Below are 12068 nucleotides of genomic sequence, written 5' to 3'. Positions count from 1 at the left end.
AATAGCCCGACCCGATAACTCAAACGATAAGGCCTTATATAACGAATATAAACTTATTTTCTTTTTATCTATTATTATTTTTCAAAAACCCTCGAATTTGGGCATTAGGGTTCATACTCTGACCACAACACGAGAAGCTTCACTGACCATTACCTTTTTTTCCAAAATAATTATTATTACTTATTTTATTTATTGTTAGTACATCCATCTCCTTGTCTTCTATCTATTTCCATTCTTCAGCGTCACAATCTCTACGAACATTAACGTTGCACTTGTAAAGGTAAGCTAAACGTTTGCTTTCTTATTTTTTTATTTTTTTTTCCGCTTTTAGGGTTTATAACCTTTTTCTCTTTTTCAGTTTCGTTTTCTCTTGCCTTTATAAAATTTTAGTTGCTATGAGAATTGAAAGCAGATTATCTTGCAGGATTAATTTTGCTGTAAATTTATATTTCTTTCTTTTGTATTTTTTTTCTCCCTATAGCATTGTTTGGCGTTATTATTAGAGGATTTTTTTTATATATATTTTTGTTTGTCTAGTATCTGATGAAATGGTGAAGCGAAATAGTTGTAGATTAGTAGTAGGGTGAGAAATGCATTTCTTTCGGGTCACTTCATTTTCCCTCCAATTGTTATAAGTTTTTGTCATGTTATTACTTTATATTTTTGGTAATGTGATTTTAGGTGCCCGGCAACTCTGCAGGGGCATTTGATTTTCCTTTTTTCTTCTTTTAATTTTAAAAAAATTTATAAGACCCTTAAGTGAATGCATTATGGTTAATATTCTACTTTCCACGTTGGTTGAGTACATTAGAAGTGTGTTTGAGGCTTTTAATCAAATCTTGATTATGCCGCTGGAGTTTGGTTTACCTGTTCTGAACTAAGACAATTGACAACTGCGAAGTAGGAACAAAAAGAGAGAAATCCAGTTAAGAGTTCTTTTTACCTTCTTTTGCTTTTTCTTCCATGTAGTCATAACTCAAAATGTTGAACATATTGGAGGACTTTGAAGGTAAAGAAATAAATTTTAATTTAATACTTTTATTTGGATGTGGAGGCCTGTAGCTAAAAAACGTTGTTATGATATTTATTTGTAACTCTGACCATAAGTAATGAGGGAAAAGGTTGAGTTTTTATCAACATTTGCACTGTTGATTATATAACTTTTTTGGTCCTGATATATATAAAAAAATATATGTGAAGAAAATTATGGAGGTATGATTTTCAACTTATTGTGTTTATTAATTATGATATGTATCATGTTTTGTATTTTGTTGAGTATATTTTCATTTTTATTTCTTATTCCAATGGGTTTTGCTTTTTGTCTTGTGATGGGGAGGTTATCTGTATATGATTTGCTACTTATTGTGTTTGCTAATTATGATTTCTTGACATTTTCAATTACTTGTATAGAATTGCCCTTGAAGCAGTGGAACTTTACTTAACCATGGCCAATACAGAGCAACTTTTAGCAAATGATACGCCGTCCTCTATGATAGAACAGCTAGGTAAGATATATCTTGAACTTGAAGCTCACAAGAATGCATCTGACAACAAGATTCAGTGGAAGGAGATTGAAGAACACTTTCGCAATCTTGAGATGACGTTGAAGAGAAAATCTGAAGAGCTGGAATCTAGGGAGAAGGAGTATGAGAAGAAAGAATCTGAAATTCGTGCGCTGGTTGCAAAAAGAATGGCAACTGTTGCAGATAAAGAACAAGATCTCATAGATCGCGTGCAGGAGCTTAAAGATGCTGCTGTTGCTGCCATTGCAGAGGCGCGTGCAAATTACCAACCTACATCTTTAGACCCCGCTGATGTTGGGGACAATCAAGACAGTATGGTAAGCAGCTCTCTTGGTGACACAAATTCCCCTGGGAAGTACATCCCTCATGAGATTGGCGAAAATGCTAAAGGCGATGTTAAGCCACGTCCAGAAATAATGCAATTCTGCAAGCAGATGGATACAAAAGGACTTCTGAACTTTACCATGGAGAATCAGAAAAAATTATTTGCCATTCGTGAGGAACTTTCTGTTGCACTTGAAAGTGCAATGGAACCAGCCCGTTTGGTGCTGGATTTACTGGAAGGGTTTTACCCTCCCGCTGAAACTGACCAACCATTGGATAAGAAGGATGCTGCTCTTCAGGGCATGCGCAAATCCTGTATCATATTTATAGAAGCCATGGCTGCCTTATTGGCTAGAACTGACCCAGGTGCTGATCACCTTTTGAACCCTGAAATCAAGCAGCAAGCTAAGGCAATTGCTGATGAGTGGAAGCCTAATTTGGCTAGTGTAGGCAATGATGCTGCCAATGCAAATTCATTGGAAGCTGAGGCATTTTTACAGCTTCTTGCAACCTTTAGGATTGCTTCGGAGTTTGATGAAGAAGAACTCTGCAAGCTTGTTCTTGTAGTTTCTCGCCGCAGGCAAGCACCTGGGCTCTGCCGTTCTCTTGGTTTATCACATAAAGTTCCAGGTTGGTGTTATTTTTATTAACTAACCTGTGGTGTTTGGAGAATGGACGTCCATTTTCCAAAAGGTGTCTCTCCTCACTTTTGGGACTTAATAGTCTTAAATAATCTGAGAAATATCCAGTGCTGCTTGGTGTAACTCTGCCATACTTTGAGAAATAATGCGATGTGAAATTTGCTAATCACCTAGTCTTACTCTCTGTGCAGGGCTTGTTGAGTCCTTGGTTAACAGTGGGAAACAGATTGATGCTGTACATTTCATTCATGCCTTCCAGCTTACTGAAAGCTTTCCCCCTGTTCCGCTCTTGAAGACATACTTAAAGGATTTAAGGAGAAACTCGCAGGGAAAGGGCGTGAGTTCGGGTGGAGCTACTGGTGCACAGGTTAATTTTCATATTGAAGCATAATGACCGAGTAATGCTTGGAAATTCCTCAGTAACTAAACGCTAAATGAGATTTTTCTTTTCTATACAGATTGATGTAAATGCACAGGAACTTGCTGCTTTGAAAGCTGTAGTTAATTGTGTCAAAGAGTACAAACTTGAAGCTGACTATCCTCTTGATCCACTTCAGAAAAGGGTTGCTCAACTGGAGAGGTCGAAGTCTGATAAGAAGAGGGGTGGAGATTTTGGTAAACATCAACACTCCAAGAAACAAAGAGCAAATGGAGGATACCGTGGACATCGTTCTCATGGTGGCAAGGCAGCTCCTGGTAGGCATGTTCCACCTGTTTTCTCTGACAGGGCAGCATATGGAGGAATGCCTGAGAGATATCCTCAGGCTGGTCCAAACCCTTATGATTACCAAGTTCCTGGCCAGCCTGCATTTGCTCAGCAACCAACTGATCAAAGACTATATTTTTATCCCCAAGATGATAGGGTTAATGTAACTTCATACACTGCAGCTCCAGCTAATTATGCCGGATATATGGGTAGTGGATTGCAGTCTTCACACCAGCCATATATGTAGTAATCAAATGCAAGATTTGTAGGAAAGTTTATTGGATGTGCAGAGAATTTACTTGTTCACCTAGTGCTATGATACCCATTCTATCTTTTCACTTTGAGGCTTATATTATCCAATGCCTTGAAATTACTGATAGGAGATTCTGTTAAACATGTAAGACATTCAGATGATCCATTGTATTGGTAGTGCATTTACAGTAGAATGGGAAGCTGAGAAGGCTAATGTTGCCATGCTATATTGCCAACAATGCTGTTTTAGGAAAGAACAAATTTGTTTCTTTGATATGTCCCCCACTTTTCGATTAATAAATTATTCAATTACTTAAAAGATAGCTCAAAATATTTTTCCTTTCATTTTCGAAAGTTATCTAATTAATCCTAGAATAAATTCAAAATTATTCTAAATGTTATTCATAGAATTAGCTGTCAGTTAGAGAGTCTTTGTCGTTTGGGTTGAAGGGTCGTATCAGGATTTAATTAAATAAATAATTGGTACCAAGGATAACGTTCTCTTCAAGAAAATTAGAAAAATGCCCTCATTATTATGCGTTTGGCTATTAAAGAAATTTTAAAGGAAAAAGTAAATCGCTTTAAAATTTAAACGTCTCCGTTTTAAGAAAGATATCCTTAAAGGCGCAAATTGAGCTATTTTAGAAAGAAGGTGACAAAAACTTATGTTCATTCATTCTGAACCCTCGAGTTCCCTCCCTCTCTCACTCTCTTGAAGGAAAGAGAGAATCATTCTCAGAGTCTGAGAGCTATCTTCATATTCTCACTCACTCTCCCTATCCTTTTCTCTCATCTCCAAATCGCCCTGGCCGTTCTCACAAATGGCTTGGGCACCTACTCTTATTCTCACCCCTATGTTCCTCTTCTTGTATCTCCTCCAATCACATCCTGCTGCCTCAACCGCCACTCTCCTCCACGGTGGCAGCCATCCCGCCATGGTATTGCCACTCTACCATTCCCCTCCTAATATCTTCACAAGCAGTTTCTCGAATTCTCGTCGTCACCTTCAGAGATCCACTTCCAATTCCCACCCTAGCGCTCGCATGCGACTCCACGACGATCTACTTCTCAACGGGTTTGAATTTTATGTTAACTTATGTATATTTTTCTTTGATCTCTTGTTTCAAAGTAAATTTTTGTTTGAGTTTGGTTTGATTTGGTGTTGAAGGTATTATACTACGCGTCTCTGGATCGGTACGCCACCTCAACAGTTCGCTCTTATTGTTGATACGGGAAGTACTGTTACCTATGTCCCCTGTGCTACTTGCGAGCAGTGCGGCAGGCATCAGGTTATTTTTTAATTTCATCTTTATGTGAAACAAATCTTTGGTGTTTATTGATATAATTAGGCGTGTAAACGGCTATGTTTACTCTATAGTAGCTCTATTAAGAGGAGTTGAAATGTATATGGTGCAATTTTTTTTTTTTTTTGGTTATAGTTTATGCTATATACTGAATACCTAATGTGTAGTTTTCTAGGTAATTGAGTTCAAATTTGCTAGAAACTTTTGGTCATGTAATTGACTGAACTGGGGGTTGATGTTTGTTTTCCCTAGGATCCTAAATTCGAGCCTGACTTATCAAGCACGTATCAACCTGTAAAATGCAATCTGGACTGCAATTGTGACCATGACAGGGTACAATGTGTTTACGAGAGACAGTATGCTGAGATGAGTTCAAGCAGTGGTGTTCTTGGTGAGGATATTTTATCCTTTGGCAATCAAAGTGAACTTGTGCCTCAGCGTGCTGTTTTTGGCTGTGAGAATGTTGAAACTGGTGACCTTTATACTCAGCATGCTGATGGCATAATGGGATTGGGCCGTGGTGATCTCAGTGTTGTTGACCAACTTGTTGAGAAAGGTGTGATTAGTGATTCATTCTCGTTATGTTATGGTGGGATGGATATTGGTGGGGGTGCTATGGTTCTTGGTGATATATCTCCTCCAGCAAACATGGTCTTTGCTCATTCAGACCCTGTACGCAGGTATGTCTTAAAAAAGGTTTTATCTCATAGATAAAATCCATCATGCACTTGCCTGACAAATACATTTGATACATCTCACACATTTACTTTAGTTTCGGGATGGCAACAGTCCATACTACAATATTAATTTGAAGGCGATACGTGTTGCTGGGAAGCCATTACCTTTAAATCCAAGGGTCTTTGATGGAAAGCATGGAACTGTTCTTGATAGTGGCACAACATATGCTTACCTGCCAGAAGCAGCATTTGTGGCTTTTAAGGATGCGGTAAAAAACTGTTTCTTTGACTTCCAAGAACATTATACAATAGTGGTAGATGCACTGACCAAATTTTGTTTGTTATTTTACTGATCAAGTTTTGGGTTTGTTCTTATGCTTAATGGTATAATCCTTGAGAAGTAGGAAATAATGTGAGCACATTGTATGCATTCTGGCTGTTGCTTCATGTCCCCCTATTGCCTATGATTTATTTGTTGTTGTTTCAAAAGCTTTTCTTATTGGCAACTACCTGTGCTGTTAAAAATAGGGAGATCTGATGTTGATACCGTTTAATGTTGAATTCCAATGCCTTCTACATATTTAGTTATTAATTTTCCTTTTTCGTGAACTGAAAAACTTTTGCTTTTTCATATTACTTTTTCCACAGAAGAATTTTGTTTTGGTGCTTAAAAATTGAGATCAGTGGTGGTAGATCTTATCAATGCTTTGTGTCACTGTTCCTTGTTTCTATAGATATTCTCTTCCAAACTAAATTTGCAGACTCTTGCTATTATTGTTTACTTTGATTTTTCCTTTACTATTATGACAGAGTACCTTTCTTGTGCAGATTATGATTGAACTTCAGTCCTTAAAGCAAATCCATGGTCCTGATCCTAATTACCATGATATTTGTTTTTCTGGTGCTTCAAGGTATTATTTGTAGCATAAAAGACTACAAAAGTAATTTATAATATAGATTGAATTCTTATCCATGGTGTGATTAATGGTTAATTGATTTTTGATTCAGTGATGCCTCTCAACTCTCAAATACCTTTCCAGCAGTTGAGATGGTTTTTGGCAATGGGCAAAAGCTGTTGCTATCACCAGAAAATTACTTGTTCCGGGTAAGTAGTCAACTTTGTAATTCTTATTCTTGAAGGAAAAGAAATCTTAACTGGGCTGAACTTGATCAATATAATTTTTTATATATGCTTTTTCAAAAGGGAGTCTGTGTGATGGGATTTAGGGGTTCTTTGTTGAGATGATGGCATTTGATACATGATGACTGATAAAGGGTTTTCTGTTTATCCTTTAAATTATTTGTTTTTAAAGCATTCAAAGGTTCGTGGTGCATATTGTCTGGGGATTTTCCAAAATGGAAAGGATCCAACTACGCTCCTTGGAGGTATCAATCTTTACTGAACTTGTTTCTTACTTTTTTTCACCATGCTATGCCAGTTACTCTTGTTGGATAGTGTAGCTACTTTTTTGTTATTTTACCAGTTATATTTAGTAATTTGTTATGAATTGTAAATATATGATTTTGTATCAGGGATTGTTGTTCGCAATACTCTTGTGATGTATGATCGTGAACATTCAAAGATTGGTTTTTGGAAGACCAATTGTTCTGAGTTATGGGAACGACTGCAGGAAACTGGTACTCTGCCACAAGTTCCTTCAAGTGGAAAGAACTCAAGTGCAAAATTACCTCCTAATGAACCTTCAAATTATGCTCTTTCAGGTACAGTCAGCTGCAGCGAGTAAACTCTTTGCCCTTTTTATTTATCCTTTGCATAAATAAACAATTTTCTTTTTCCATGTGGGTGGTGAAAGGCCCCTTATTCTAGTGGGCAAGTAACGTCAGTTTTTGGAGAACATCTTGAAATTAAATACTGGCATGTGCATGAGGTTGGGTAGATTGCACTAGGTTTGTTGGATTTTTGCATAGACGTGTATGTGCATACAAATAAATGTTGTTTAGAGATTTAAAAATGAAGAAAAGACACTATGCAATAAGGTTTGGTGAATTGGGAAATACAAAGTTAGAAGAAAGGGACATATTCTGTCCTATAGTTTGAAAGCATGTCATTGTCTTTTCATGTTTATTATTGTCAATTCGTGTGGCAAGACAAAATTTTGCTCCTTATCTAAATATTTATTCACTCCTATGCACTGCATCTTCAACCATGTATATCTTGTCTTCTGATTTGTGCTCTGATAATTTTTTCTCATTACTTTATTATGCAGGGGTACTCCGAATTGGTCAAATAACATTTGATATGTCTTTGAGCATCAACTACTCGAATTTGGAACCCCATATCCCAGAACTTACAGAGTTCATTGCTCACGAGTTAGATGTTAATACTTCTCAGGTTAGACAAATACTGTATTTCTATCTAGAAAGTTTTGGCGGTGCTGGATATATATTCTGCAAACTGTGTAAGATTGATGCTTTAAACTACTGTTTGATGAAGTTTCTTGAAGTGGATGTTTATCTTACTTTTGGAGGCCAATGATTGTTGGTAAATTGTTTCAGGTCCATCTTTTAAATGTTACATCCAAAGGAGATAGCTCGCTTATTACATGGGCCATATTCCCTTTAGGATCGGCTAACTACATTTCTAATGACACTGCAATTGTAAGTATGCCTTTTTTTTCTTTAAATGTTGGAAAGTGTATGTAAATCAGATTAGAGCTGTTTGCTTCATCTTTTGTTATACCTGCAGAGTATAATTTCCCAGCTTGCTGAACATCGTGTGCACCTTCCTGACACCTTTGGAAATTATAAGTTGCTTCAATGGAAAATCAAGCCTCCAGCAAAGAGGTAGGTTATTATTTCACTTTCTTCTGCACTTTTTTTTTTTTTTTTTTTTAAAGAGTGGAGGGAGGTGGTTTGTTGATTTTTAATTAATATATTGGCTTCCTATGAATTATATTTTGTCATTATACTAAGAGGTGTCAGGTGATCACTTTTAATACAGCAATTGCTGAAAATACTTCTTGAGTTCAATAATGTATCTTTTCACAAAAATCTGTGAAAGGAAAAACCAAGTATCCCTGCCTAGGCATCTCTCTGCGTGTAACACATGCACACAATATTTATAATCAAAAAGTTATATTGAATTGTGGTTGTGGCTTATATTTCATGAATGCTTCACAAGTGCTTTCATGGCATTAAGCTTTGACCTGATATCCAGTGCTTTGAAAAACTTACATGTTATTCCTTTTTCAATTTTTATCTTATGAAATGATGTAGGAGATGGTGGCAACAACAATATTTGGTTGCGGTATTAGCCATTACCATTACGATGATTGTTGGACTGTCAGCTTATGGAATTTGGTGGTTTCTATGGAGGCAGAGACAACAAACAGTAAATTCCTACAAACCAGTCGATACTGCTGGGCCTGAGCAAGAGCTCCAGCCACTGTAAATCTATTAGGAGTTGGGCTTGCCGAGTGATATATGGAGCAGAAATATGTCATTTTAGCATTTTTGACTCGCAATACACGTGAAGCTTACAATTCTAGCCTCTACATTACTGTCCAGTAACAGCGACCATATTTACCACTGCTTATATATGTTATTCATGAAAGAGGTCATAATTAGAGGTACAGAAAATGTTGGTCAAATTATTGAATCTTATGTGAATATTTGTAACATACATTTGAGTGAATCAAAAGCTTTTGCGTCCAGTGGCCTTCGCAATTTTTAGGCAGTATGATAAAAGATAAGGAAGCTTTTAAGGGCACATGTCAAAGTTATGAAGTATAAGATTTTGATTACTTTATTACATTGAAAAACGTCTTTTTTTTTTTATTTGGGTTGTACATAAACTGCTAAAGTATATTGATATCATTAAATTGTTTATTTGTATGCTTCATGTGCGCCTTTATTACACGTACTTAAAATTTAAATTAGTTTATAGTTAAAAACATAGACCCTTGCGGTTTGATGTAATAACAAAAATATTTTTGTGATTTTTGAGATAATGTAAACCCTTCAATTTTTTGTAGTTAATTAGCAAATCGTTAGAATTTATATTATTAGAAATTAATGAACATTTATGAATATTTATTTAATTGTCTTTTTACTGTTTATTTTATCATTTAAAATATTTTTTTACTATTTGTTTTATCATTTAAAAATTTAATGGTGGAAAGAATTTTGTCCGAGGGGAAAAACTTTGATTAACTCAATAGCTTATGATGAAAAGCTTCTAAGGGTGTGTTTGGTTCATAAAATGTTGTATTATTAGGAATATTGTTTTAAAACTCAGTTTGGCCCAGTCGGTTGGATCGGGACCCCGCCTGTGATCCGGGTTGGGAGAGTCTAAAAATCAGAGTGCCTATCTGACCCAGATTCAGCTAAGGTTGGATCGGTGTTACTGTAGCAACCCGCTAGTTCAATTGTTTTTGGAAAAAACCGAGTGAATGAAATTGGCTATAACGGCGACTTTTGGCCAGTGAAAACGGCAACTTTTGATGAGCAAACATAAATCGGGGTTATGGGGTTTTGAAGGGTGGATCACGGTGAGTCGAGAGGTGGTGTTTGATTAAGTTTTAGTCACTAGAATTGCCAGAATTTGGCCAAGAAACGGCAAACCCTTGCTTCTGATTACCAACGATTGGTGGGTGGAATGGCTTGGAAACTTTGGGGGTTTTGTAGGGAGTAGCCGATGAGTCTAATGGTAGTGTTGGTTGGAGTTTTTGTCACTCAAAACGGTGGAAATCTGGCAAAGAACAACCGGAAAAATGTGTTTTTGGTCGCCGACGATTAGTTGGTTGAATGGCTTGGGAACTTTGAGGGTTTTTTAAAGGAGTAGTCAATGAGTCTAATGGTGGTGGTGGTTGGAGTTTTCGTCACTCAAAATGATCGGAATCTGGCAAAGGACAGTTGAAAAACATGTTTTTCGTCATCAGCGATCGGCGAGTGATGAGAGGGTATAAAGGGTATGGTTTTGAAGAGGAGAGGCTAGGGGTTCCAATAGTGGTGACAGTAGTGATTTTGGGTGAGAAAATAGCCAAAAAAAGAGGAAAGAAGGCCGGTGTTGACGCATGCTAATGTGTGCCAATTCAAAAATTTTGGATTTTTTTTTTGGTGACATGTCACCGGTTTGACCCACCCGTCAAACTGGTTAAACCGGTCAACCCAAGACCCAACTTCTTTGACGGGTTTAGCCCCTGGTTGGTTTTTAAAATATTGATTAAGAATGTTTATTATTAAAAAGATAGATTACCTTGAAGATTACTAGGAATGCTTAGGGAAATGTGTTTGATTAGGTTGGAATAAATTTGTGGATATGTTGTATTGATATGTTTGGTTGGGAAGAATAAATTAGTGGGTATGTTATGTAAATTACTAAATTGTCCTCCTTTTAAATATTATTATAATATTATTTTTATTATTATTTTTTGAATCATTTTTTTAACCCTCTACATTTGAGATTTTGCTAAAACACTCCAGCCATATAAAAGTTTAATTTCTAACAAAATCACCCTCACTCACCCCAAGCCACTGCCGATCGTCGGCAGTCGCTATAACGATGCACAATCGATCGGATCTAGCAGGTTGTGCACCGATATGACCGTTTCTAGCCAAATCAATAGCCGAAAACGGCCAGTGGCTTTGGATCTTGCTAGATTAATGGCCATTAACGGCTCTGCCCAGAAATGGCCAGATCCGTGGTTGTTGTGCGCCATGGATATGGTCGTTAATGGCCATGGATCTGACTGTTTTTACTAGAATTACATGCACATCTGACAAGATCCGATAGGTCATGCGCTATTCCGACGACCTCCACCAATGGTCGTTGCCAGTGGTTGGCCAGCGGGCGACGATGCTCTTGGGTGGCCTACAATTTGTTTTAAATATAAAGACATTATTGTTAAAAAAACTTAATTAATTAAGGGTTGTTTGGATCAGGGGTAAATAAGATAACGAGGGTAATCTTCGTTTATTTTGCAATATTACTGTGTTTGGTTTGCAAGTAATGAATTTTAGTAATCTTTAATTGCAAATAGTGGTTACTATTGATAATGTGGAGGGTAATCTTATTACCTTACTAGGGGGTGTTATTAAAATATTACCGGGGTAATTTGAATTTTCTACCCATTTTGCCCTTAATTAAAAACCATTTCAGACACAATTGCTCTCAAATGTCTACCAAATAACAATTACCCAGCCCCCCTACATTTGAGAAATTAGCTAAAACACCCCAACCACTTAAAAGTTTAAAAGTTAACAAAATACCCCTAGACACCCAAGACCATCGCCAAACGTGACTCACCACCGCGGACCATCAACGTTAGTCGTTGTAATGGTTCACGACCGGCAAGATCTAACCTGTTGTGCATCGATAAAGCTTTTTTGGATCATGGATCTGTGATCCATTGCTGAAAACAGCCAGATCTGGCTTTTCTATTGTCGTTTCATGGCCAAAGATGTGGCCATGAAACAGCCACAGATCTGGCCATGAAAAGGTCATAGATCTGGCCATTTTCCGGCCATGGATTTGTGATTCATGGCCATTTTTGGCTTTGCTGGCGCACGACTGGCCATATTACATCGACTGCCAGTGGCAACCGACAGTGTTGATTGGCCATCGGCAATGGAATGGGGTGGATGAGGGTGATTTTGCTATAAATTAAAGTTTTATATGA

General features: G+C 37.0%; 2 protein-coding genes across 2 annotated transcripts; both read left to right on the top strand.

The window, feature by feature from the left end:
• Window positions 1-61: 61 nt before the first annotated feature.
• Window positions 62-3714, top strand: LOC116136386 (FRIGIDA-like protein 3). Its single transcript, XM_031422103.1, has 4 exons — window positions 62-280; window positions 1411-2477; window positions 2680-2855; window positions 2947-3714. Exons 2-4 carry the CDS (start codon window positions 1445-1447, stop codon window positions 3439-3441), a joined length of 1704 nt encoding a protein of 567 aa, XP_031277963.1. The 5' UTR covers window positions 62-280; window positions 1411-1444; the 3' UTR covers window positions 3442-3714.
• A 394-nt stretch (window positions 3715-4108) lies between these two features.
• Window positions 4109-9177, top strand: LOC116136373 (aspartic proteinase-like protein 2). Its single transcript, XM_031422088.1, has 12 exons — window positions 4109-4521; window positions 4615-4735; window positions 5003-5430; window positions 5540-5696; window positions 6256-6338; window positions 6436-6532; window positions 6741-6813; window positions 6961-7149; window positions 7656-7780; window positions 7945-8046; window positions 8135-8232; window positions 8665-9177. Exons 1-12 carry the CDS (start codon window positions 4268-4270, stop codon window positions 8837-8839), a joined length of 1902 nt encoding a protein of 633 aa, XP_031277948.1. The 5' UTR covers window positions 4109-4267; the 3' UTR covers window positions 8840-9177.
• Window positions 9178-12068: the final 2891 nt, after the last annotated feature.

The sequence above is a fragment of the Pistacia vera genome, unplaced genomic scaffold (assembly GCF_008641045.1).
Source record: "Pistacia vera cultivar Batoury unplaced genomic scaffold, PisVer_v2 Contig312, whole genome shotgun sequence".
In the NCBI taxonomy this organism is placed as follows: domain Eukaryota; kingdom Viridiplantae; phylum Streptophyta; class Magnoliopsida; order Sapindales; family Anacardiaceae; genus Pistacia; species Pistacia vera.
Note: the sequence above shows the minus strand (reverse complement) of the source record. Positions and strands in the feature narration are given on the sequence as shown.

Coding starts and splice junctions, on each gene's coding strand:
- LOC116136386 (XM_031422103.1), top strand. CDS start 1,445: ATGGCCAATACAGAGCAACTTTTAGCAAATGATACGCCGTCCTCTATG. Junction 2,478..2,679: donor TTTATCACATAAAGTTCCAG/GTTGGTGTTATT, acceptor CTCTCTGTGCAG/GGCTTGTTGAGTCCTTGGTT. Junction 2,856..2,946: donor GTGGAGCTACTGGTGCACAG/GTTAATTTTCAT, acceptor TTTTCTATACAG/ATTGATGTAAATGCACAGGA.
- LOC116136373 (XM_031422088.1), top strand. CDS start 4,268: ATGGCTTGGGCACCTACTCTTATTCTCACCCCTATGTTCCTCTTCTTG. Junction 5,431..5,539: donor CATTCAGACCCTGTACGCAG/GTATGTCTTAAA, acceptor GGATGGCAACAG/TCCATACTACAATATTAATT. Junction 6,533..6,740: donor CAGAAAATTACTTGTTCCGG/GTAAGTAGTCAA, acceptor TTGTTTTTAAAG/CATTCAAAGGTTCGTGGTGC.